This window comes from Physeter macrocephalus, chromosome 8 (assembly GCF_002837175.3).
Source record: "Physeter macrocephalus isolate SW-GA chromosome 8, ASM283717v5, whole genome shotgun sequence".
Lineage (NCBI taxonomy): Eukaryota > Metazoa > Chordata > Mammalia > Artiodactyla > Physeteridae > Physeter > Physeter macrocephalus.
The window spans coordinates 42,170,550-42,197,652 of record NC_041221.1 but is presented as its reverse complement, the minus strand read 5'-3'; the positions used below and the strand labels follow the sequence as shown (position 1 = coordinate 42,197,652).

General features: G+C 43.5%; 1 protein-coding gene across 6 annotated transcripts in view; it reads left to right on the top strand.

Annotated features, from left to right (window-relative positions):
- DROSHA (drosha ribonuclease III) overlaps positions 1–27,103 on the top strand; it is a 126,506-nt gene that overhangs the window by 2,042 nt on the left and 97,361 nt on the right. For 5 of the 6 annotated variants that reach the window (XM_024119417.3, XM_024119424.3, XM_024119404.3 and 2 more), the window contains exons 3-10: positions 744–809; positions 1,797–2,630; positions 7,009–7,101; positions 12,597–12,707; positions 12,940–13,171; positions 16,712–16,853; positions 18,741–18,895; positions 21,675–21,755. In XM_024119417.3, the coding sequence (XP_023975185.1) occupies positions 793–809; positions 1,797–2,630; positions 7,009–7,101; positions 12,597–12,707; positions 12,940–13,171; positions 16,712–16,853; positions 18,741–18,895; positions 21,675–21,755 (1,665 nt within the window). In that variant the 5' untranslated portion in view covers positions 744–792. The remainder of the gene's footprint in view (positions 1–743; positions 810–1,796; positions 2,631–7,008; positions 7,102–12,596; positions 12,708–12,939; positions 13,172–16,711; positions 16,854–18,740; positions 18,896–21,674; positions 21,756–27,103) is intronic. The other variant, XM_024119426.3, reaches the window with a different exon arrangement.

The window sequence follows — 27,103 nt, the reverse complement described above, 5'->3', positions numbered from 1 at the left end:
TCACGGGCCCAGCCGCTCCGCGGCATGTGGGATCCTCCCAGACCGGGGCGCGAACCCGGTTCCCCTGCATCGGCAGGCGGACGCGCAACCACTGCGCCACCAGGGAAGCCCCGGTATCTACTTTTTATTAAGCACAGTGATTGATACAGCTAAATAATCTGAAACTATTTTCATGAGCCATTTGAAAATCTACCTTAAGCCTATTGGTAAAGCTTTTAGTCAGAAGGAAGATGCTTCTGCGTTAAAGCTTTTTGCAGTTAATATTTATTTGGGTTTTTTAAACATTTTGCTGAAGCCTAAGTATTTGGAAAGCCATTCCTGTTTGTAACATTCTCCAGTGGAAAGAAAGAGCTGAGAATGAGAATCAAGGGAAATTGTGGTGTTGACAAGATTATAGTTAAGTTTGAATTTGAATGCTGGTCTCATTGTGAAGTAAACTGGAGTGTGGAGTGGGAGAACAGAAATGATTTTTTTCTCCCAGTCTTTTAGCAAATTGGAGATCGAATATGCCTAAGTTTCCAGTCTTTTAAGCTACTGATTATTTTGAGTCAGCAAGACAAGTATTAAGGATATCTGAAAAGTTAGCTGTAAACTTTAATTCAGTTCACAATGCTCTTAAATTTGTTAGTCTGCTAACTGCATTGGAAGATGCAAAATCAGTGTTAAGATAATTGTAGAAATGTTTTCTAGCATTAGCAGTTTGGGAATCATTTTTATGTCTATTTATTCGTTCTGTCTTCTAGAGCTTATATTCTCTGTGGAAGATGTGACATGTCCAGATAATACGTCACCATGCAGGGCAGTACATGGTGAGTGGTATGAGACAGTATTGGCAGCCGTTTTGGGAGAACAGGGAGGAGCAAACACTGGCACTGGGCCATTGAGGGTGGGAAGGGTTTAGGTATGTGAGGAGAGGGGGAGTGTGTTCATGTGGGCCATGTACACGGCCTGCCCTGATGGCTCTGGCAGTTCTGAGGTGCCGGCAGACATTAAAGGTGGGATGAGGTAATGAGTTGGTGACCTGTAATCACTGTACGACCTGCCAAGAAAAAGCATAGAGTGTGTGCGAGCAGGGAACCTAACAAAACCCTTGGGGTGGTGACAGTGGCTGTAGAAAGGCCTGCAAGGGTGTTATTGTAGTAGCCAGGCAGGAGACGATGGTGTGAAATGGATGCACTCAAGAAGTATTTATAAAGCAGAAGTGATAGGCATTTGAAAATAAATTTTTAACTAGAGGGGATAAGGGAGAAGTTGTCAGGTAACCCCTGGTATATGACTCGAGGACCAATAAATGGTCTCATCTATTGAGACAGGAAACACTAAAAAAGGAGCAGGTGGTGGTGTCTTGAAGGGGAAGATCATGAATTCCTTTTAGGATGTGTTAGGTTGAATTTGCGAGTCTGTGCTGAGCGGGGAGGAAAGTGTAGACAGGAAGATGCCGGTGCAGATGTAGAGACATGGGGTGTGTGGACAGGATGACATGGTGAGGTCAAGATTTGGGGGGAACTTGAGCAAGGACGTGATAGCAGATGGTTGAACACTGGGATGTGACTTTGTCATGCTGGAGGTGGAGCGGCTTTAGGGAGTGACAAGGACGAGGGACTGACCATGGCAGTGGGTTGGGTGGCTGAGACTGGGGAAGAGGAGTTTATTGGCCATGAGGAGGTTCCGCTGTTACAGAGAACTCAGTATTAGATGGGTGGGATATGGCAGTGGCCTAAGGGATGGTCAGGCATTTGTAAAACCCTGTTTATAGAGTGAGTTTTTCTTTTATCTTTTTCTTTCCTCCAACAAAGTCATAGACTGTCATTCCACCCCGGACGAGGGTGTCCCCGAGGGCGAGGAGGACATGGATCCAGACCCTCAGCACCAGCCTTCAGGCCCCAAAATCTGAGACTGCTTCACCCTCAGCAGCCTCCTGTGCAATACCAATACGAACCTCCGAGCGCCCCTTCCACCACGTTCTCCAACGCTCCAGCTCCCAATTTCCTGCCTCCACGACCAGACTTTGTGCCCTTCCCCCCACCCATGCCTCCATCAGCACAAGGCCCCCTTCCCCCCTGCCCGATCCGGCCCCCCTTCCCCAGCCACCAGATGAGGCCCCCCTTTCCCGTGCCTCCCTGTTTTCCTCCCATGCCGCCTCCGATGCCCTGTCCCAATAACCCCCCAGTCCCTGGAGCACCTCCTGGACAGGGCACTTTCCCCTTCATGATGCCCCCTCCATCCATGCCCCACCCCCCGCCTCCTCCCGTAGTGCCTCAGCAGGTCAATTACCAGTACCCTCCGGGATACTCGCACCACAGTTTCCCACCTCCCAATTTTAATAGCTTCCAGAACAACCTCAGTTCCTTCTCACCCAGTGCTAATAATAGCAGTAGCCCTCATTTTAGGCACCTCCCTCCATACCCACTCCCAAAGGCCCCCAGTGAGAGGAGGTCCCCAGAGAGGCTCAAGCACTATGACGATCACCGACGCCGAGATCACAGTCACGGGCGGGGCGAGAGGCATCGATCCCTGGACCGGCGGGAGCGAGGCCGAAGTCCCGACAGGAGAAGGCAGGACGGCCGCTACAGATCCGATTACGACCGGGGGAGGACACCGTCCCGCCACAGAAGCTATGAGCGGAGCAGGTAAAGCGCATGTGTGTTTTTTAATGAAGTGCAGAGGGCCCGGCACAGGCCATTTCTGTTGATCAACAACCAAACCAAAAAGGTCCAGCTGTGCATTTCGGTTTGTAAAAGGAAAAGCATCCCCAAATTATCAACATAGATTCATTTCAATGAGTGTAAGCCACTTACTCTGCATAATACAGTTGACATTTTAATGATGATCAATAAAAGACCTTGTAGTTGTTTGTGTGGATGTTGTATTTAATTATGTTCAGTATGATCATCGTATCAGGTTACAGCACTTGAGTTCTTTTGGAATTGTTGATCTGCTATGTTATCAGTCAGGAATCGAAGTAGTTAACAAGCAGGACTTGCTTTCTGATGTTTAGGATAAGTGGAAGTTTATCATATATTGTTGCTTTCTTGCTCTGTTTCTTTATAAAATGAAATAATACACATTATCAAAGTTACAGTTTTCAAAATAACTTTTAATTTGATTTTGTTGCATTGAAACATATTCATACTAAAGAAAGTTGCATTTAAAACATACTGTTCCATTCCAGATTACATTTCTTTTTTTTTTTTTTTCTAAAGACCAAATATCTATATATACAAGAGAATAAGGTTTCCAGCAGACACTCACAGATGGGCATCTAGAAGTGCTCTGAAGTTATATGCAAATTCTATGTGTATGTATGCTTTTCTGTAAGTAAATCAGTTGCTTACAGCAGATTCTTAAGAGATGGTGTGAGTCTGTCACCCCAAAAATCTAAGAACCATTGGTTTGGATGGAAAAATAAAAATGCACAGATATCGATGTACTAATACTTATTTGTACCTTCAGTGAACTCTTTATATTGATGAAGCTTTGAGGTTTTCCAGTTGTCAGGCTGGTAACAGTGCTGCTCTTTCTGTCTGCTGTGGGGTGTTTACCTTCATTGTCTTGTGAAACTTCTGTGCTGAAAAGTTTGAGGTCCCCAAGCGGTCACTCCGTTACTTGGCTTTGTGGAGAGCTGGTCTTGGCCTCTGTAGAATCAGTGTGCTTCTCAGTTCCCGTGTTGTTCTCATGGCTGGGGGCTTGCTTCTGACTGAACATTTTGCTGTAAACGGTAGCAGTCATTCTCAGTCCCAAAGAGACTGACCAGTGCTCAGAAGGTTTGGATGGAAAATGCTCTATTGCTTCTCCCTGACACCCAGTGGAAGGTGGAACAAACATGTTTCCTGCAGAGGTGACTGCTTCTGGTGGGCCAAAGCTGACAGAGTTGGTCGACTTTTAAAAGTCTTTTCAGCACGACTTACTGTTCCTGGTCAATTTTGTTCTTAATTCTGTGATGGACTAGTTGGCAGAGGCCTGTGATGGTTTATTTTACAGTTTTATGGTGAAAATCTAAATCAGAAAGAATTTGTTAATAGTTTTCTTCAGATAAAGTGATTATTAATAAACCTGTCTCTGGGGAAACATTTTGCTGCAAACTTCAGTATTCTAGGTGGCATTTTTTTTTCCGTTTTGGGGGTGCTGTAATTTTTAGGGCTCTGCTGTAAAATCCTGAATTCTTCCATCCAGGCTTAAGCTTGTAGTTAATGTGTTTGTTTGAAGAAACACAGATGTCCTGTAAACTGAGGATGTCTATCAGTAACTGAAATCAAATGCCAAAAGAATTACCCTTAATCTCCATTATTCTAAATGGCAACCAACCCCTTTACCATGAAGGACCTTAGGCAGTTAGCTCATCTTTCTAAATGGCCTTTATTTACTTTGGATTTGTTTTATAATGTTGTACTTGGGATATTTGCCCAGGAGCTAGCTGCCTTTGTGTCACAGCCACATTAAAATCAGCTCCTTTTGGGCTCTTAGTCGCGTGTCAGTCATCTGTCTTATATGGAATGCTTCTGTGAAACAAACATGGGGCACCTGAAGTCCTAGTATAACTTCTAGAAGTATATTGGAGAAAACCAAAAGTTCGCAGATTTGTGCATTAGGTTGTGTTAAGTTTATGCAAATTCTTTAGTCTGTCCTCTGGCTACTTCTCCCCTTGCTTCTTGGGGTAAGTGAATCTGTCCTTTTTCAAATTTCATTTTCCCTCTTTTTCTCCTCCTCCGAAATCTGGTTGAATAATAATTACAAGATCCTTTTAGGGCAAACCATTTCTAGAGGAAGTTTGTGAACAAGTGGATGTATGCATTTGCTATGAAAGATCAGGGTTCCTCCGGGGCGTGGGAAAAGAAGCAGCGGCAGATGCAACCAGTGAGGAGCAGAGCAGCGGCTTCCCACAAATGGGTAGTGTTACAGCACAGTAATCCCCGTAGCTGTCCTGTTGAGCACAATGTGTCGTCGTCAGAGAGCTAGTGTTATGTATCTAATGGTATGCTTCCAAACAGGGAAAAGTTTTTGGAAAAATAACCCAAGCATTGTTTTTCTTGCTTTAAATGGCTTTATTGTGTAGTGTTACCGTGACTTATGTCCATACTGGTCTTTTCAATTCATAGCCACTCAGAGGTAGTAATCATCATCAGAAATGCCACTCTTGAATGCAAAATTCTATCCCCTAGATGTTAAAAAAACAAACAAAAAATTAGGAATATCCTTTAAGTTGAGGGTTTTTTGGTTTTGTTTTTTTTTTTTTGATTTTTTTTTTTTTTTTTTTTTGATTTTATTTATTTATTTTTTTTGGGGTATGCGGGCCTCCCTCTACTGCGGCCTCTCCCGTTGCGGAGCACAGGCTCCGGACGCGCAGGCTCAGCGGCCATGGCTCACGGGCCCAGCCGCTCCGCGGCATGTGGGATCCTCCCAGACCGGGGCGCGAACCCGGTTCCCCTGCATCGGCGGGCAGACGCGCAACCACTGCGCTACCAGGGAAGCCCTGTTTTTTTTTGATGTGCACCATTTTTAGAGTCTTTATTGAATTTGTTACAATATTGCTTCTGTTTTATGTTTTGGCCTTTCGGCCCCAAGGCATGTGGGACCCCAGCTCCGCAATCAGGGATCGAACCCGCACCCCCCGCATTGGAAGGCGAAGTCCCAGCCACCAGGAAGTCCCTAAATACAGTTTTTTATTTGGAAATATAGGCAATTATTTTTTTCAGCAGCCATGCCATCACAAATTACATTATATCTTGGTCATGTGGTACCGCTCACTGGCTGGGATTTACTGCCTAAAAGTAAACTGTAAATTTAGAAGTGTATCAGGTAAAGAATGTACAATTCCAAGCACTGGCTACTTTACTTTGGGCAGCTGGTGTGTACCTGAGGCTTAAGTATATGTTAAAAGTATTATTCAAAGGAGTCTTTCTTGAGGAGGGGTGATTTTTAAGTGAAAAAACAATTTTTGTTTTAATATCTAAGATCTCTATCAGTTTTGTAAGTTTTGATTTCAGTGAATTTACATTTCTTCTATTTGGCTATAGGTTGGGGTATTTTTTTTTTTTTTTTTTGGCCATGCCACATGGCAAGCATATAGGATCTTAGTTCCCAGACCAGGGATCGAACCAGTGCCCCCTGCAGTGGAAGCGTGGAGTCTTAACCACTGAACTTCCAGGGAAGCCTGGTGGGGGAGGGGGAGATGTTTTTGAGTTCAGACATTTTTGTAGTCTTCTTGCTGGACTCAGACTAATATAGCATTTTTTTCCCCCATTCTAAGACCTAGTAGTTATTTCCCTTAGATTTATTTCTGATATAAACACACTGGAGTTCCGATTTTTGTTTCTGATCTCATTGTACTTATTAAATAGACTCAGAAGTTATTACTATTATTATTACTAAATTCCGGTGTCACATTGGAAGGTTCAAAATCCTGCATTCTAGTTTTACACTGAGTAAACTCAGTGTCTCCATTTAGAGATTTTTTTTCGGATGAAGACAGCATTTAAAGGTAAAATGACTTAGAGTCTCATGGCAATTAGTGATGGCTAGAACTTTACCTCAGGCCTATAACCTATAAGAGATTAGAACTCTTTCATTATAGACCCTTGTCCTAATCTTTACTGTAAAAGCTTTAACTTGCATATATTTGATGAATGAAATTAAGATGTGTTCTAGAAATCAATAGACAGTTGAATCCTTTGAAGTTTTCCCCTTAGGTTAAATAATCAAGGTTGGCTGGTTAGAAGGTCTCAAGAGAAGATTATGATAAAATTCCCTTTGTTGCTCAGTATTAAGTATGACTTCTTTTTTTTTTTAAAGAAAACAGCAAGAAATGTCCAAGTTAGTTAACTTCTGTAACGTAAAACACTCCTTTTTCCTCTAATAAATGAAAGGTGAATAAAAATTCCCATAGTGAATAGTGCCTGCAAAATTCTTAGGGGAGGTGAGGTTCATTTATTTAGAAGGTGAATTCAGTGAAAAGAGATGGTGTTTTGAGTCTTTCTGTTGAAAACAGCTCTGTGTATTAATTCCTTTAAGAGAGCGGGAACGGGAGAGACACAGGCACCGGGACAGCCGAAGATCACCATCTCTGGAAAGGTCCTACAAAAAAGAGTATAAGAGATCTGGAAGGTAAGCAAGGAGTTGACACTGGTAGAAGTCATAGGATTATCTCCTGGAATTCAGATTTTGTGCTTGTGCAAAGTATCAGCCAGGTCTTAAGAATAGCCTGAGAGTCTGTCCAAAGAGCCCTGTGAAAAGTTAAAGTAGCCAATTACTTAAAAACCTTTACTTTCAAGATGTATTGAGAATGAACAAGGAAAATCTTGATATATTTCCAAAAGTTAGAAATTATATGGGCCACTTTCTGACTTCAACTGGTATAAAAACTATACATTAATAATTCAAGGTTTTTTAAGAAAAACCTTGAAAATTCATAATTATGCTCTTAAATTTACTTGTTTCAAAAAAAAAGAGCAAAACTGCAGTCACACCTTATTTGGAAAAATGACATTGAGATTGCTGCAAATCAAAACTTGCAGGATGTAACCAATTCTATATCGATAAGTAAAATTCATGTCTTATGTAATGGTAATTAAGAACAGTACTGTAGGATCTGACAGATTTGGGGTCAATTATTAGTTTTCCCAACTTTGTTATTGAGCAAAGTAATCTAACTTTTTTTAAGCCTCAGTGGCTTTGTCTAAAATAAGGACAGTTATACTTGCCTTATTGAGTGGTGAGGGGTCATTGAGATAATACACATAAAACACTTAGAACTGGGCCCAGTAGTGCCAAATAAATGGTAACTATATATGTAATTATTATCTGATCACTTGACTCTAGAAATTGGTAGAGTATAAGAAAAGCAGAAAAAGGGATTTAAAGATAAAAGAAGTTAATGAAATAGAAAATAGAACTGAAGTACTATAATAGTATTCGTAAATAAATGCAAGATTTCTTTGAAAGGCCGTACAATTTAAAAAGTGGCAAATCACGAAAAGAAAAACATACATTCCATTAAGTATAAGAAAGAATGTATTATTATAGGAATGAAGGAGGTTTAAAAATTATTGTATGTTCGTATAAGTACAGATATTTTATTTGAGAGATTTAAAAACTTGGATGTGATGGGTTGTTTTCTATGAAAACAAAAATTACAGATCTTACACAAGAAGCAGAAAATTTTAATAGGCTGATAACCATGGAAAAAAGTTGAAAAAGGTGAATTTGTGCCACTTTCAAAAAAGTTTTAAACTATTTTACAACACTGATGAAGATGGAAGGAAAGCTCAGCTCATGCTGTGATACCAGGAAAATCCAAATGGCAAAACCTAATCAATGAAAAGAAACCACAAAACAATCTCTTATGAATAGGGATATGAAAATACTGATTAGTATACTAGCAAGTTGTTTTCAGATGTGTGTTAAAATAATTGAGAGATTATTCCAAGATTGCATCGGAAGATAGGTTAGTATTAGGAGATCTGTAACTGTAATCCTTTGTGTCACAATCTGTAGGGTTATCTCAGTACCTGCCTATTAGATATTTAAAATAAAGTCACATCCATTTATGAGTAGAAACTGGTAAACCTAGAGCATAAGCAGACTTCTTTAACATGATGGAGAACATTATCTCGTGACGAACATGATCGATACCATCTCAGAAGAGCCAAATTCAATGTTGAAACCTTATAGACCTTCCCAATACACGTTAGAAAAAAAGACAAGGGGGCCCAATTGCCTACCACTGTCACCTGATGCATAGCTAAATCAACAAGCAAACGAAAAACATTGCATACTTGTGTGTCCCAGGTATTGTAGTGGTGCGGTGATACAGTCATTAACAAGAGTCCCCACTTTTCAGGAATAAGAAAGTTAAGTACTGTGAGAAGTGCTTTTGGTAGAGCAATTACACGTTGCTCTGGGAACACAGCAGTCGATAACTCAGTTTAGGGTAGTCACAGAGAAATTGACATTTTACTGATACCTAGAGTATGAGTAGGAATGCATGAGGGAAGGGGGATGGTAGAGGAAGAGAGAGAGCAGGTGTGAAGGTTGCAGTATGGAGAAATGGTCTCAGAGGATCAAGCCTGGAGGTTGGGAAATGAGTTTAGAAGGCTTTTGTTCGTAATCCACAGAAGAAATGATTGTGCCTAGACTGGTGCAGTGACAGTGGCGATGGGAAAAGTAGAGGTAATTGAGAGATGGATGAGGGAGGCAGGAGGACTTGATAACTGATCGTGAGGAGGCGGCGGCAGCAGTCATCACCGAGGTCTGGCGTTCCCCTTTGAGGGCTGGGAACACTAAGAAACAGGTAAAGGAAGAGTTCAATTCGGGGCAAGTGGGATTTGAGAATCTGTGAGACACCATATGGAATTGTGTGGTAGTTATTTGGACACAGAGGTGCAAGGTTCAGAAAAGAGATGCTAGCTGGAAATACTAAATGCCATGGATTAGATGAGGTCAACTAGGAAGAGTTTGTTCAGTGAGAAAGGGCCTGAGGAGGAGGAGAAGAAGGAGGGGATGAGGATAGGAAAAAAGTCAAGATACTGTGTTGGTGGAAATCATTGAGGACCCATCTGAGGTTGATGGTTTTTAATGTGGTGTGCTAGAAATCTCTTCGGTCTACTGGTTTCTCCCCCGTGCCCAGTAGCTTGTGGAGAAGGCAGAGACTTGGATTCTGTGAGTCTAACTAATGCAGTAGATGAGAAAATAAAAATTACAGATGTAAATCCTGTAAAGGAGGGAGAATTATCATAGTTGTAATATAGCGTATTGTTAAAAATCAATTTCGAGTTTGGATTTTGAAATTTGAAATTCCTGAGACACCTACCTAAAAAAGATGTTTTGCTCCTATTTTGAAATGTCCCTCTCAAAGTGTTTAAAAAAAAAAAAAGAAAAAAGAAAAAAAAGAATACTAATTGTTGTTCACAATAGACAACCCTGACCATCCATTATTCAAGATACCTGCCTAAGGGGATGGGGTGAGGATGTCTTCTGCCTGTGTTTCTTGATGATAATAATAAACATTTGGTGGGATTTTTAGTACATGTCAAAATGTCTGTGTCAAACAACCATATTAGCATTTAACTACCACTTATTAGCTGTGTGATAGTGGGCGAGTGATATAATTTCTAATTGTTTCCTCTCTAGGGGATGTTTATATCTGCCTCAGGATTCTTGTAAGGACTAAGTGTGTCAGGGTGCTTACAGGAGTGTCAGGCTCTCGGGAAGCACCACAAACGAATAAACAAACAAACAAAGCCACACCACTGGGAGCCAAGATTTGCCATTATTAGCTGATGATATTATCAGGAAAATTCAAGAGAATTAGCTAAGAAACATGGGAATTAACTCACTGAAGTTGACAGTTATAAAATAAACATACTATAATTAATAGCCTTCCTAAATACTAGGAATACCTTACTTGGAAAATATAACAGGGAAAAAAATGTAGATTGACTACAGAAAATTTAAATTAATAAAAATTAAATATCTTATTAAACTTAAAAAATATATAGATCAATGGGAAGAAAACTGTAAGTGTGGTAGATGACAAAGAAGATGATGTAAATGAATGGAGGGCATGCCATATTCCTGTAGTGGAAGTGGAAGACAGGGTTATAAAATACCAGTTTTCTTCCAAAAAAATCTGTAGTTTTTAGCGGCATTGGTGGTATAGTGGTGAGTATAGCTGCCTTCCAAAAAATCTATAATTTTAATGTAAGTTCGGTTGAAGTACCAGTTTTAGTAATCTAAAATTCTTCTTTGGAATAGAAGTGAGTATAGTGAAGAAAAATAATAATGCACAATTTGGTATGGATATAGATAGATGAATGAAACATATATTGAACAACATTCAAGTATATATAAAATTTTACATCTATCATGAAGCTGTTTTTTCAACTCAGAGAAGAAACTGATGTGGGAACAATTAGCAAGCCATATAGAAAAAAAGTGAAATCAGATTTCTGCCTTAGGTCTTGGACAGATACAGTAAAAAAATTTAATGTTAAAAGTAACTGAAGAAAATATAAAATATTTATTTAGCCTTGGGATGGGAAAGGATTATAAGTGTAACACTAAGACTGGAAACAGAAACAAAAAAAATCTCTAGATTTGGCCATATAAAAATTGTATGTAGCTGTAAGCAGAATTATAAGGAAAACAAAAAACTGATAAAGGTCACATTACATATGACAGCAGACAGGTGATTATTTTCATAAAAAACTCTTTCAATAAATAAAAAAGACTATAATCCTAATTTTAAAAATATGGCATGACATATTGACTCAGATGTTCAGAAAAGAAGTGAATGTGAAACGTGTCATTTCAGTAGTGACGAATTAAATGAGATACTCTATTCATAAGAATGGAAAAGATTAAACACAATCATGTTGACAAGATGTGTAGAAATGGGAAATCACATGGTTTTGATGGTAATCTAAACTGGTACTGCCTATCCGTAGAGAAGCCTTAAAAAAAGTACACACTCTGTGTGAAATAATCTGACAAGTCTGCAGAGAACCCAAGTGTGTTTACAGTAGCATTGTTTACAATGGCAAAAAAAATAAAAAAGTAACAACCTAAGTGACTGATCAGATTTGTCAAATTATGGTATATACATATAAAAGAATAATATGAACTTATTAAAAATGGTTCAGATATAGTTGTATTGAAATAGAATGATGTTCCTGATTTACTACTGAGTTGCAGAGAGCAGGCTATAGAGTTTCTTTTCTGTTAAAACTTGTATGTTTACATATCTATATCTTTTAACACATTTGTGAAATATAGTGGTTATCTCTGAGTGGTGTTACAGGTGATTTTTGTCTCGTTTTTGTTAATGCTTTATTATTTTTCTACAGTGAACATATCTACATTTTACTTCACAGTACTTTTTTTTTCTGGTAACAAACCTAGTGATGTACATTGTAATATTTGGAAGTTATATCAATAAGTAATCAATATATATAACCCTTCTAATCACTCACCCTTTTCCCCCTGATGCATACACATTCACACTTACCCTGTCATAAGATCAGGAGTGAATGGTAGAGTTGATGGAAAAAGTTAATTTGTGACTTTGACCCAGGTGTAAACTTTCTTGGATAATAGTGACTCTTATTATCAGGCTGCCAGTGCAACACTAATAAAGCAGTTACTCTCCTTGGCTGGATTCTCAAGGCCTTTATGGTTCCACCTAAATTTCTTGGGCTTAATTTAAAATCTATCCTATAAGTTTTTCCCTCCAAGCACATCCATAGGCTGGGCCTTTGCAAATTTCATGCCCCAGAGATTCAAGGAGATAGAATTGCTTTTTTCCTTTTTAATTGAGTTAGTATTTGTGGGGATTCGAATTAGGCAAAGTGGTGGTTCATTAAGCAGTAATACCCAAGTGTGCGCTTCCAGAGAGATGCTTAGGGATAATATAACTGGTTCACTCTTGGATTATGGTCCTCAGGCTAAATTTATGGCCAAGTTGAGACCATGTTTTGTGAAGATTTTTTCCTTTTTTCTTGGCAAAGCAGGATGTAGAGGATTCAAAACTAGTATGCTCAATGCTGAGGTTGTCTATATGTGTGGAGATTTCCAGATATTTCCCAGATATCTTTCTCTTCTAGGAGTTATGGTTTGCCGGGTGCTTCTGAACCTGCTGGATGCACACCAGAATTACCTGGGGAGATTATTAAAAATACAGATTCTTGGGCCCCACCCCCGGAGACTGTGAATCAGTAAGTAGATCTGGGGTCGGGCCTGGGAATTTGTATTTTTAAACAAATAACTTCAGGTGATTCTGATGTCACCAGACTGGTGTCAGGGGGTCACTGGTTTAATAAAAATGAATATGGTGGTTTGCCATGACGTTTTTCTTTTAGGTGAAAAATGAACTAAAGAGGTGAAATAGAACAGTTTTACAATGGATGAACATTTTTAATAATTATCCTCCTTCGCCCCCTTTTGAAGTCGCTCCCCAAGTAGGGAGAAGAAGAGAGCTCGTTGGGAGGAAGAAAAAGACAGATGGAGTGACAACCAGAGCTCCGGCAAAGAGAAGAATTGTAGCTCAGTCAAGGAAAGAGAGCCGGAGGAGTCGCTGCCTGACAGAAATGAGGAGGAGGAGGAAGAGCTCCTTAAGCCTGTGTGGATCCGATGCACCCACTCAGAAAGCTACTACTCCAGTGACCCCATGGATCAGGTGGTAGGTCTGAAGTCGGAGAGAAGCTGCGGACCAGCGCTTCTCAGCCTCGGTACCATAGGCATCTTGGGCCGGATAATGCCTTGTGGCGGGGCCGCCCTGTGCATTCTCAGCCTCGGTACCATAGGCATCTTGGGCCGGATAATTAATGCCTTGTGGCGGGGCCGCCCTGTGCATTCTCAGCCTCGGTACCATAGGCATCTTGGGCCGGATAATTAATGCCTTGTGGCGGGGCCGCCCTGTGCATTCTCAGCCTCGGTACCATAGGCATCTTGGGCCGGATAATGCCTTGTGGCGGGGCCGCCCTGTGCATTCTCAGCCTCGGTACCATAGGCATCTTGGGCCGGATAATTAATGCCTTGTGGCGGGGCCGCCCTGTGCATTCTCAGCCTCGGTACCATAGGCATCTTGGGCCGGATAATTAATTCCTTGTGGCGGGGCCGCCCTGTGCATTCTCAGCCTCGGTACCATAGGCATCTTGGGCCGGATAATTAATGCCTTGTGGCGGGGCCGCCCTGTGCATTCTCAGCCTCGGTACCATAGGCATCTTGGGCCGGATAATTAATGCCTTGTGGCGGGGCCGCCCTGTGCATTCTCAGATGTTGAGCAGCACCTCTGGGCTCTGTGCACTGGAGGCCAGTAGCACCCTCTCCTCCTTGTGATAACCAAAGCTGTCCTCTTATGTTGCCACATGTCCCCTGGGGGTGACAGAATACCCGCCTCCCCCGTTGAGAACCACTGCTGTAGACAGAAGCTGCTTTACAAACGCAAGAGTGCAGCGGGTTAATGAAAGGATCTCTGCATTCTGCATTTTTTATGACACTGGTGGTTTTGTAAGCTCTCACTCATAGCTGCTTTATGCCTTTTGTGATCTATAGCCGTGTGTGTGTGTGTGTGTGTGTGTGTGTGTGTGTGTGTGTGTGTGTGTGTGTTTTCCCCTCAAAATGAAACAAGGGAGAATTGAGTTTGTCTCTTACGAGTCTGTCCTTGACCAAAGGTAACCATAGCAAGTTTCCCACGCACATTGCTGGTTTTGTGGAGGGGCAGGTGTCGTTACCTTTGGTGGGCTCTCGAGAGACTCAGCACACGTGCTGTGCGAGATGGGGCTCCTGGGGCTCGGCAGCCGCACCCCGTTGAAGTGGGGACCCCACGACCTCCATGTGCTCACTTCTTTTCTTTCTTCCATCTCCATTTTATTTTCTGTCACTCTTCTTTCTTTTTTCTCTTTCTCTCTCCCAATAGGTGTCATGCCTCTACCCCATTAATTTAGGTGTATTTGCCGTGGGATGGACATACAGTAATGTTCATCGATTAAGTGAATGAGTGAAGGAATGGATATCTACAGATTTAGGACGGGAGAGCTTGGAGATGTTAGGTTTAGTGCGTGGGGTAGATAAGAGAGCGTAGCGTTGTTTGGAATTTTGTAAACATAGCTTGGACTTGGACTGGGCCCTTATCTATGGGGAACTAGAGAGGAGACTCCCTTGCCTTTGAAAAAAGGGTTTGAGAAACCTCTCCTGGTGGCTTGATATTTTACTTGATAAAGTAAAGCAGGGTATTAAGTCATAGTTCATGTGATACAGGGAGGGAGAGGCTCACATACCAAGCACTGTTTGGTGCCGAAACTCTACTCCATGAATCTCAGATTATCTCATTTAATCCTTAAAACGTCCCGGGAAAGAAGGCATCTGTAAATAAGAATACTTGGCTAATCGTGACTTAAACTTGCTGGGTTTATTTTTCTCAACAAGCTGTCTGGAGGGAGGTGGTGGCCGGTGAGCATTTAGTGGCTCAGCGATGGCAGGGTCCTAGGTTGGCACTGCTGTCTTCTGGAGGGTCCACCACGGTTGCAGGGTGCCTGCAGCAGCTCCAGGCATCACGTCCTTACACACCTCTGTCCAGACACAGATGCCGAGGGCAGTGTTGGGTTGAGCCTCGGTACCTGGGGATCTTTTCTTCTATCCCTTTACCCAGAACTGCGTCGTGTGTTCTCCCCATGCATTCGTTTTCCATCTCTTCTGTAACCAGTTTCCACAGACTTCACGGCTTAAAACAATACACACTTATGACCTCACAGTTCTGTAGGTCAGAAGTCAAACTTGGGTCTCACTGGCTAAATTGAGGTACCATCAGGGTTTCATTCCTTTCTGGAGAGAGCCTGTTTTCTTGCCCATTCAGGTTGTTGGCAGAGTTCAGTTCCTTGTGGCTGTAGGTTGGAGGTCCTTGTTTCCTTGCTGGCTGGCAGGTAAGGGCTGTTTCTAGCTTCTAGAGGCCATGTGCATTCCTTGGCCCGTGGACCCCTTCCTTCATCTTCAAAGCCAGCAGCCAGCGGGTCGAGTCCCTCTCGTGCTTTGAATATCTCCTGCCTCTTTTTCCGTTGCCTCTCTGACTCCTGTTGGGAGAGGTTCTCCGCTTTTAAAGGCTCATATTAGGTTGGGCCCACCCGCATTATCCCATCTCAAATTCTGTAGCCTTAATCACATCTGCAAAGTCCTTTCTGCCATGTAAGGTAATCTGTTCATTTTCCAGGGATTAGGACAGAGACATTTTAGGGGTAGGGGGACTGTGGCTCAGCCTGCCTTCTGAGATCATGAGTTTTCTGCCCCAAATCTGAAGGGAATCCTGGTTCTGTAAGCAAGGAGGAATGGCAGAATAGCTGCCATGGGTATTATTATTATTGAAATAACAAAGTTGAAGGCACTGAGGTTCAGAGCATTTAAACAGGCAGAGCTATATTTTTCCCCCTCACCTTTTGGTGGGTGTATTAAAACTCCAGTGTAGAAGGAAGGCTGATAAACCAGAAGCCCAATATTGGCCTTTGTGTTTGTGCAACGCTGGGGCAGGAGAGATGGTAAGAATGTCAGAGCTATCCCAGCATCGCCAGGGTCAGTAATGAGGTGAGGCTGAGGAAGAGCAGTTACCCCCTTTTGGGATAACTGTAGATTTTATGATTTAATATTTATTTTATGTCTGAAAGGTACATTTTGAAAATTACTAAGTCAAAGAGTATGGACATTTAAAGTAATTTTCAACCTGGGAGGAGAGTGGGGAAAAGTGGAAAACTTCCTCTAGGAATGCATTGCAGAACCTTGTGTTTGTGGAGTGTGTGTGTGTGTCCCTGTGTTTATGGGGTGCATGTGTTTGTGGCGGTCACTGGATTAATGTGGGATATAGACTGTCAGTGACTTTCAGTAGGGGAGGAGTATATGTTCCCTAGCAGGGTGTCAGGTGTCATGAATTCTCAGGGGTTTATGATTTTTTGTTGTTGTTGCTGTATCAAAAGGGCATAGATAAACTTTTCTAATGTTTCTGGATGTTGGCAATGTGCATTTTCCTGAGGACTTTGTCAACCATAAATGTGTGTGTGTGATTCAGAGTATCATTGCCAGCACTGGGCATTTTGTTTTTAAATGTTTATTAAATCGAGGGTTGAAAAATGACACCTTGCTATTACAAATCTTTGGTTACTGGTGAGCTCTTATTGTCTCTTTGGTATGACTACTATTAATCTAGTTCCTAATATTGATCCTTTGTTTTTCAAAGGGAGATTCTACGGTAGTTGGAACGAGTAGGCTCCGCGACTTATATGACAAATTTGAGGAGGAGTTGGGGAGCAGGCAGGAGAAGGCCAAAGCTGCTAGACCCCCATGGGAGCCTCCCAAGACGAAGCTCGATGAAGATTTAGGTGAGTCAGAAGGTACTAGACCGAGACCCTGTGCTCTTTTATTATTGCTTAACCCTGAACTTTTGGGATGTGTCCTTGAGAGTCCCAGATTGACATTTCCTCTTGCCCATTTGGTTCTCCTTAACTACAGTCAGCAAATACATAGCAATGAAACTTTCTTCTTTCTGATCTTATTTTTCCTTAGTTACATTCAGTAGAATACATAAGAGATCTCATTTGCAAGGTGTCCTGACAGTTGTGTCTCCTGTAGAATCGTCTTGTCTTAATCAGAAAGGACCACAGTCCAGCCCCCCATCAAAAGCAGGAGCCTGTTCCCGTGCCTCGTGCCTCTGATGGGCAGGCATTGCCTGTGGCCCTCCCCTCTGCCAGGGAGCTCCTGGTTTGATGAGGAAACTCCAGCCGTAGCCCAGCTCTGTTTGAAGCTTTCTCTCTATTCACAAAGTTTCCATAACTTTCTTGTATGGTGATGTTTTTTTCATGTGTGTATTCTGAGATTCCAAGTACATGCTGAGATCTTTGAGGACAGAAACTGCTTCTCACCACTTGGTGTCCTTAGTCCCTAACAGGACGCTGTTCGCAGACAAGACATCGTTCAGCATGCCTTTTCCTGCGTGTCCTCTGGCTCTCATCTGCCTACCTTCGTTATGTCTCCCTCGCTGAGAGGCAGTGTCCATGGTGGGGAAAAGCACTGACTGAACCAGCTGGCCTGGGTTTGAATCCTTGCTCCACTACTTGAAAAGTGTGATCTCGGGCAAGTGATTTAATCTCTCTGTGCCTTACTCTTCTCATCCGTAAAAGAGGGATGACAGCATCCATCTCACACAGTACACTCGAAAATACAACCATGTAAGGGTTCCTTATTACTACGCTGTACTACGTTACTCTCTTGTAGGATTAGTCCAAGTTCTAGGTCTTTTTTTTTTTTTTTTTTTTAAGTGTGGTAAAATACTTACAACATGCACATAAGACACATAAGATGTACCATTTAACCATTTGTGAATGTACGGCTCAGTAGTGTTAAGTACATTCACATTGTTGGGCAAACAACCTCCAGAACTCTTTTCATCTTGCTAAACTGATACTCTATCCACATTAAAGAACAACTCCCCAATCCTCCCTCCCCCAGCCCCTGGCAACCACCATTCTACTTTCTTGTCTCTGTGAATTTGACTCCTCTAGGTACCTCGTATAAGTAGAATCACACCGTATTTGTCTTTTTGTGGCAGGCTTGTTTCATTAGCATAATTCTTGGTCTGTTTTTATCCAGTCATGTCCAAGGACTAAAATCTTCTGTTGCTACCATCGAGAGAAAAACATTTACAATCTTCAGTCTGACATTCAGAGCTTGGCATTCATGACATATGAGCCCCTCACTTCCAGGCTTTTTCTGTGAGGCCTTTGCTCCAGCCAGAGTCCACCCATGCTCTTTCCTCTGTGCTTTTGCCTGCAGCGCCCCATCTGTGTTCCTTTCCGCCTCATCAGCCTAACCCCACCCCCACTCTGAGCCTGGGTCGTGTGTACCCCTTCTAGGAAATCCTCAGTGACCTTTCCGGACCAGTGTGGACTCACTGCACCTTTCTGAATGTGAAACTTCGTACTGCCACAGTGGTTTGCATTTTCTCTGGCATTGTTCATCAAGTCCTTCTTTGTAAAAATATTTGATTCTTTGCTTCCCCCACTAGACTGTGACTTAGGATTACGGACTCTATTATTTTTCATGGGTTGCTTAGCAGAGTTCTAGTATGGAGTAGGCAATCGAATATTTGCTGGAAGATAAATAGCTCTCCTTATATTTAGAGGTTTGGGTCATTAGAAAGTAAGTCTCCAGGTAGAACCAGCTTGCAGATTGCTTCAGCTTCTCTCCATGTTTTCCCCTCACCACTATAGAGAGTTCCAGTGAATCCGAATGTGAATCCGATGAGGACAGCACCTGTTCTAGCAGCTCAGACTCTGAAGTTTTCGACGTCATTGCAGAAATCAAACGCAAAAAGGCCCATCCTGACCGACTTCACGATGAGCTTTGGTATAATGACCCAGGCCAGGTACGCAGGCTTTTCTGTTCTTGCTGTGAAGGTTGTGGACGCACACATCACATTTATGACTCCAGGCTCCGAAGATGCATGTTAGCTGGCACTGAAACTGAATTTTACTCAGGGTTGGGTGTCATTCTTCGCAGCTTATTTCTTTTCAGCTTCTGAGTTCAGCTCCAAAGCATAAGCACCAGAGCAAGTGTTCCTTGAATCATGTTTGATGATGTTTGTAAATCCTATGTTGGGGAGCAGGATGATGGTGCTGCCTCATTAAACTTTCAGTAAATGGAAGGAGACGAGTGGTGGGATGGGGGAGAGAGCACTTGTAGTTCTTTCTAAAAGCCGTTCAGCTGGAAGTTCTCTTGCAGCCGTACAGTAAACAATGTCCCAAGTCCTGTAAGACTCCGTATTTCCTAGTTGGTAGTAGTCACAATGTCTTATAACTTCTCTTCCTTGTTAATAAGCATGTTTGAGCTAATTACATCATGGCTGGACGTAATCATTTTTATTTTTGCTTACTATTTTATTCTGAGCTTAATGCATAATACAAAATATTAATAGTATCTATAAAAGATTTGTATTTTATAAATATACAGTACATACAAAAATGGTATCTTTAATGCATATGAAGTTATCAAGCATAATAAAACATACCCCTATAAAAAGATAATTTAAAATTTATGTTTTATAAATAAACTCATACCATTTTATATTATTTTGAATGCTCTTCTCCTGGTTCTGTTTAGATGACAGCTATCGAAATTTTTTTTTCTTGATAGAATTAATATAGTTAGAATGCCTGACAGAAGTGTGCTTTCTCTGAGAACTGCTCTCTGAGAATTGAGCAGAAATGTTTGCAAATTGTCAGTGCATTTTGATCTTATTTTGATATATTAATCATGTATATGATCTCTTTAAACAGCTTTAGTGAGTTATAATTCACATACCATACAATTCACACAACTAAAATGTACATTTCAGTGTTTTTATGTATATTCACAGGACTATGTGCAGCCATCATCACAATCTAATTTTAGAGCATTTCTGTGTCCCCTAGGAGTACTCCTGTGTCCATCAGTCACTCCCCTTACCCTGTATGTGGTCATATCAAGAAGCCTATTCCTTGGCTTCTGTGGGTTCTTATTCCTGTCAGAGATTTACCAGGGCCTTCTGTACAGTCTCAACATTGTGTTTACTGTGTGGTTTTGCGTCCTCTGTACAGTTGAGCCTTATAAAGGGCTTGATCTGCATTGGGGCCCAGACCCTGGTAAAAGGCAGGAATGTATGATGTCTATCTCACTTCTCCTTAAGTGAGCACTAAGTGATTTTTCCACATTTTTCATCACAACAAGTTGTGCCCAGCATTACGAATGTGTTGTGACTTCTGAGGGAATTCCATTACATCTCTGTTAGCCAGCTTTTACTTTGGATAATATCTTAATGTGATTTTTTGTTTGTTTGTTTTAGGTAGCCACGTTATTCCTCTGCTGTACCACCTGGAGCTTTAGGTTTCCCAAAAGGATAAAGAAAGTTACAGTTGTTTACTTTAATATTTCTTTTCTAAGTTTAATGAGATATTTTCATTGGGCACGAGTTACAAATCCCTGGAAATCGAAAGAAATGTGTGTGTGTGTATAGAATATATATGTCTCATAATATGTGTCATATTTATAAATTATATATTTTAATTAATACAAAGAAAGTGAGAAATGGAACTCCACTTCCCCATACTCTAAACTGATGCTCTCATCTCCTTTTTGATTCCATATTAAGCATTTATATTGAATAAACTCATGAAATTGGCTTTTAAGGCCCTTTAAGATTTTGACCTCAATTCTGCGTCTCTGGTTTTCTCACTCACACATATGATGGTCCATTCCATTTAGATGGGTCTCAGTCTCATGTCCCTGGAGCATAAATAACATAGGGTTTCTTCCTTCTCTCTTTTCTCTCATGCTGGTGCCTCGTGTAGAATAGCCACCTTCTTTTCCCATCCTGTTCAACCCTTCACATTTTGGTTTCTTGAAGCCTGGACATTTTTCCTTTTTCTTTAAAATACTAAGCATCTCATATGTGCGTTATTTCTCCCGTGTGGTATAAGTATTCCTAGTGCTTGCTTCAGCAGTGCATACACTAAAATTAGAATAAGTATTCCTTGACTATGTGGATCCTTAGCTATGTATCACCCTCCTTCTCCCCTTTCTACCCAAGAGGCATTCAGGATTATTCACTTACTGAATCATGTTGGTGGAGTTCATGGCAGTAAAATGAATTCAGGTGAACAAACATATACAGACTCACCTGATTAGTGTTGAAAGTTTTTCTGGTTCAGGTAGGCATTTTCTTCCCGCTGCTTCAGATACCTTTAGGTCTGTCTTTGCAAACATTTAATCTGCAGGTCACCTTCAAAGCATTCTATGTGTTCCTTCAGAATATAAAATAGGCTTTTCTTTTGTGAAAGAGTCATTTTTCCTGAAATAAAAAATAGGGGGAACATACTGGAAAGTGATAGGAGAAGATGGGGGCAAACAGGGCGCTGACATTGTTATTTTCTGCTTGGCTGCACAAATAAGTCGGGAATCCAGTGTTGTCATACCATTTCCCTTTATCAGACAGTAGAGACGGTTCGCAGCTTTATTGGTTTTGGAACATCCGTTTAATCTTCTAACCGTGACAGCCTCTTCAGAGCTTCAGTACTCATGACATTAAAACCCACACAGTTTCTGAGGCATCATCGCGCATGGAGTGGATTTTCCCCCAGTAAAAACGAATTACATTCTGTTTCTGACAGATGAATGATGGCCCACTCTGCAAATGCAGCGCAAAAGCGAGACGCACGGGAATCAGGCACAGCATTTATCCCGGAGAAGAGGTAACTGGTTCAGGTTATTATATTTGTCAGCGCTGAGAAGCCAGAAGTAGACAGATGCTGTTGCTATTCTTTGCCCCGTAAATGAAATAATACCATGGAAATAGTCTTCTCATATTCCCTAATAGTCTCTGTTACTGATAATTGGAGAAGAAACGTACTTGGGTTTTGGAGGTGGAGTGGGAATGTTATCGAGGAAACTTTGGAAGGTTCATTATTTAAAATAGGCAAAGTGAATTTGAGTTGCTTTTTTATGATTTTAAGTATCCTAAAACGGTACATATTGTAATCTTTTTTCATGTTTTTGTTATAAGTGGTTGTGAATCTCCCTGGAGAACTGATCTTACTGAAGTGCTGTAAGGCACATGTCCTTTTTCCTTGGGGACATGAGCGTACACCGTTGTGTTTGTTGGTCTTCGTCTGTTGTCCACACTCACCTGGGAGTGGCACACAGACTTGTCTTACCCGTGTCACACCCCGGTCCCTGGGTTGTCAGGAGCGCGCCAAGTGTGTCTGCCTGATGAGTTGAATACTTTTACATCATAGAGTTATATATAACTACTCCTGTTCAGTTATTTTCCTCCATCTTTTCCCCATTATCTTTTTTTTTTTTTTTTTTTTTGTGGTATGCGGGCCTCTCTCTGCTGTGGCCCCTCCCGTTGCGGAGCACAGGCTCCGGACGCGCAGGGCCTCTCCCGTTGCGGAGCACAGGCTCCGGACGCGCAGGCTCAGCGGCCATGGCTCACGGGCCCAGCCGCTCCGCGGCATGTGGGATCCTCCCGGACCGGGGCGCGAACCCGGTTCCCCTGCATCGGCAGGCGGACGCGCAACCACTGCGCCACCAGGGAAGCCCCCCCATTATCTTTTATCTTTACAAACTATTCTCATTAATCCCAGGATTGTCACTTCATGATTCAGCACATTATGTTTAAACATAGCTTATGTAAATCCTTAATTTCTATGTAAAACTTGTTTGAGGCCATAACAATAATCAGACTAAGGACTCGGAGCCGATGGCGGATACTTTGAACTGCTTGCCTCCCTTTGACCTCATTTGTCTCTGGGAGTTGGCCAGTGTAGCAAGGGCCTGTGGGACAAGATCTGCTCTCTGTGAGTGTCCGGGCGTGTGCTTCAGGCTGGGGTCTCTGCAGGCAGGGCTGCAGTGGAGACATTTCACAGGAACCAGGCAAGAAGAGAGTGGGCTTGGGACTGAACAGAGGCGGAAGTCCACCTGTGATGGGCCTTTAAAGCCGGGCTTGTCGGAATTATTTTGCATGGGGCTGGAGTGGCTGTCATACCTGCATCTCCTTCGTCCCGAGCAAGCTGCCCTAGGAAGGGCACGACTTTGGCGGAGGGAGGGGCTCTATAGTGGAGGCTGACCTGGAAGGAGCCGACAGCGGCAGCCTGTGTGCTGACTGCTTTTCCCACAGCTGGGCAGCAGGCCCTTCCGTGAAGGGAGATTCAGGTGGGCAGCGGTGCTGGCTAAGGACTTCTGGGCAGGCAAACCCATCCTCAGAGTACATGTGGCCCTTTCACAATGGACGGGACCTATGTAGTCAACATTCCACCAAGTGGTAGGTTGGTCTCCTCAAGGAACGGTGCCATATTGGGGGCCCAGCATTGGTCACTGGAGGTGGCGGGCTGGACATTCGGCAGTGGCAGCTTAGCCAGCTTAGCCTGGGGAAGTGAGGTCCATGCTGTGGGGCTCATGTGAAGCCTCCATCTCTGCCACCGTGGCCACTTCGTTCATGTGCCCACCCTGACTACCCTAGGTGGCTGACGGCCGAGGCTGGCCGGTATCATCTGGCCATGACATTTTCTCAGCTAGATGGTTTAGAACCTCTTCCACAGTGGGTGCTCTCCCGTGAACATCCACATGTGATGGAGAGATCATTGTTCTCTCCTCCTGTTTGTCTACCTACAGGTCTCTCCCCCAAGACCTTCTTATCCCTGATCTTCCCATCTTTTTCCTTCTAGGCCTCTGACAGCAGGCATGGCCACTTGCTTCTGCCATGAGTCCATCTATATTCTAGCCTCAGGCTACTTCTCTTTCCACACAGAGTGGATGACCAGGTACACCACCTGAAACTCCGCCCACTGGGAAGAGTCTCCCTCATCGCTGTCTCTCAGAGGCATCCCTGAATGAGGCTGCAGCACGGTCCGTTTTCGGCTTGCACCCCCTTTCCGACTGACCTGTTTGCAAACCAAGCTTGGGCTTTTCCTTATGCTTTCCTCCTCTCGTCCTTAGCCATCGGCCGAGGGAGGGGAGCTGATGCAACGGTGGCGGGCTGGTTCGTGCCCTCTGTTCCTGTGTGTGCTTCGTTCTGGATGTCCGCCCCCTCCACCTTACCATGGACTGTTGCTGGTCCCACCCAGACTTATGCCGGGGTGGGACTGGCAGAACCCAGCTTACGATGGGCAGTTCCAGCCACACGTCTGTTTGCTGTCCCTTGGCCATGCCTTCCAGATCTACCAGGGCCCAGCAGCACACCAGGAATTGCTTTTCAAAGGCATATAATTCTTCACTATAGATGGCATGGCTTGGCTCCAGAACCCCAGAGACCAGCATTGTGATTCTCCCAGTGTGGCCACAAACTCTTCTCGGCATCTTTTCCCACCAACAGTGTGGGATTTGCCGAATTGCATGGCCCCTGCAGCAGGGCTGCTTGCACTGCGGTTTGGAACTGCTGAGGCCTTTCTCACTTGAGTCACGCTCACAGCTGGCAGCCTTTTGTGCCGCTTTGTCAATGGGCTGCGGTAATATTCCTAGCTAAGGACTGCACTGCCTCCTGAGCCCGGGGAGGCCCACCTAGTGTGCTGCTTCCTTCTTCATTGTAGGAGGTGGACGAGGCAATAATTTTGTCTTTTACTTTGGATGGATGTCTTGGAGCTCCCCAGACCGCTCCCCTAAAATGGTGTGGCTGTGGCGGACCCTGAACCTTCGCAGGGTTTCTCTCTCACCCTTTGGAGCATATCCATTTTACCAGGGCTCTTAGTTTGCTCAACGTAATAATGTCAAAGATGCGGTGGAGCAAACTAACATTCTACAGTATTCCAGAAGGTCAGGGGCACCTTGGACTGTATTCTGACAGTGAGTGGGAGAGTTAACCCGGTGGCAAACCCATAAATGTTGTCTGTTCTGCGTAAATGTGAACCGGTTCTGATCAGAACTGGTCCTCATCCTGATTGGGATAGAAAAGGGTACATTCAGCAGATCAGTTGCCACATACTTTGCACCTGAGGTCAGATTAATCTGCTGTAACTACACTACAACACCTGGCACGGCAGGTGCAGTTAGGGCTACTTGGTTGAGCTTGTGGTGATATATAGTCATCCGCCAGGATCCATTTGGTTTCTTTAGGGCCCAGACTAGTGAATTAAACAGAGATGTGATAGGGACAGTCATCCCTATGTCATTTGGATCCTTAAGGGTGGCACTGATTTCCACCATTCCCCCAGAGTCATACTGTTTTTGAGGTCCGGGTTGGGTGGCTTCTGCTTGACCTTTCTCATCACGATGGCTCTTACTCCACAGTTCAAGGACCCAGTGTGAGGTGGCGCCATCTGCCAATTTTGTCAATTCCAGTGGTACGTTTGGGAACCAGGGAAATGACCACTGGGTGGATCTGTGGACTCAGTGGACCTACTGTAAGCCAGACCTTGACCAAGATTTTGTTTACTACCTTGGCCTCATCTCCCCCACTCTGACGGGGATACCAGGATGATACGTCCAGTCTCTGAGTATCAGTTGATTCAGATGCTGGGTCTAACACTCCTTGAACTGTCTGGCTTCTTCCTTCCCCGGTGTACAGTTATCTGAGCAAAATGGCCATAGGCCCCTTGGGGGAAGGACAGGGCCATCATGACCATTTTTGCTTGTGATAATGTTGCAGGGCCCTTCCTCCTGCCTTCTGGCCACTCTTCAGTCAGTGGATTTCAGTCCAGTAACTTGATCAGGCCTGGAACCGGGCAACGGATCATGAGTGTTTACTGGAGCAGCCTACCTTCAGCCTCTTGGTTATCCAGTCTTGATTACTTCCGTTGGTACAAACTAAGGTAGTACTCTTATCAGCTACCCATTTATTTTGTACCTAAGGACACTGTGTTGTGAAAACCACTTCCATGACTCTTGGTGGGTTACATCCCCTTGGCTGCCACTTCCGTCTTGCTGGCGGTAATGATAACTGTGTGACCCGGCTTCTTGTAACGAGCCCCATCATCTGGCCTCTCTTGTTTCAGAGTCCTGTCATCCCTGATGCTGTAACCGCCTCTCTTACAATCAGCGCTGGCTTGCGGAGGAGGCCGCCACTGATCGTCCTGGTGATGCTGGTGCCTCCTCACCAGCACATCCCTTTTGGCCTTGGTCAGTGGCGTGTCCTCTGGGCCTTCCCATGGAATATCATTATCTGATAATATTTTTCAGTCATAGATACTATATCCATCCCAACGTGCCCATTTCCTTGAATCTTTGAATTCCTTCCTCTGTCGGTCACTGCAGTTTTGGTATTTTCACTTTACTCAGCGCGAGCCATCGCTTTTTCATGCTTTTAGGAGACATCTTAGTAGGGAGTTCTCAGCATCTCCTGACATCCTTGAATCCTGAATACTCCCAAGTCAGTAAACTCTTCCCTAACTAGCTGTATGTTCTGGTCCTTTCTGGTCCTTTTTTTTTTTTTTTTTTTTTTTGCGGTACGCGGGCCTCTCACCGCTGTGGCCTCTCCCGCCGCGGAGCACAGGCTCCAGACGCGCAGGCTCAGCGGCCATGGCTCACGGGCCCAGCCGCTCCGCGGCATGTGGGATCCTCCCGGACCGGGGCACGAACCCGTGTCCCCTGCATCGGCAGGCGGACTCGCAACCACTGCGCCACCAGGGAAGCCCGTTCTGGTCCTTTTGATCGAGCACTCCCAGCATCTGGTCGTGTGTGGACTCCTGCTGCTGGCACGTGCTGGTGCCAGCTGGTTCTTACAGTTCCTTTGGGATATTATGTCTCTTCTCAGCACCTTCCCAGCTGTAAAATGTGAAACCAGTTATGCTGTGAAATGACCCTAATTATAGGTCTGTTGTGAGGTCGGAGACTGACTGGGTGCCGGGAGAGTGAGGACAATGTTGCCTTTCAGGGGCTTTCATTGTCTTCAGATGGGTGAGTGCTTGCTCTCAATAGACAAGGATGGGCCACCTGTGAAGAGGCAGAAAGTTGAGAGGTGTGTGAGTTGTCAAAACATGTATGTCTCATCCCGGGTTTTCATATCCCCGACCTTGGCATAACAGACCTACCTTGGTTGACTGCTAATTAGTCTTTAAGGTCCACCCCCTCGGACAGGTAAGCCCTGGGCTTGGTCCTGGCGCTCTCT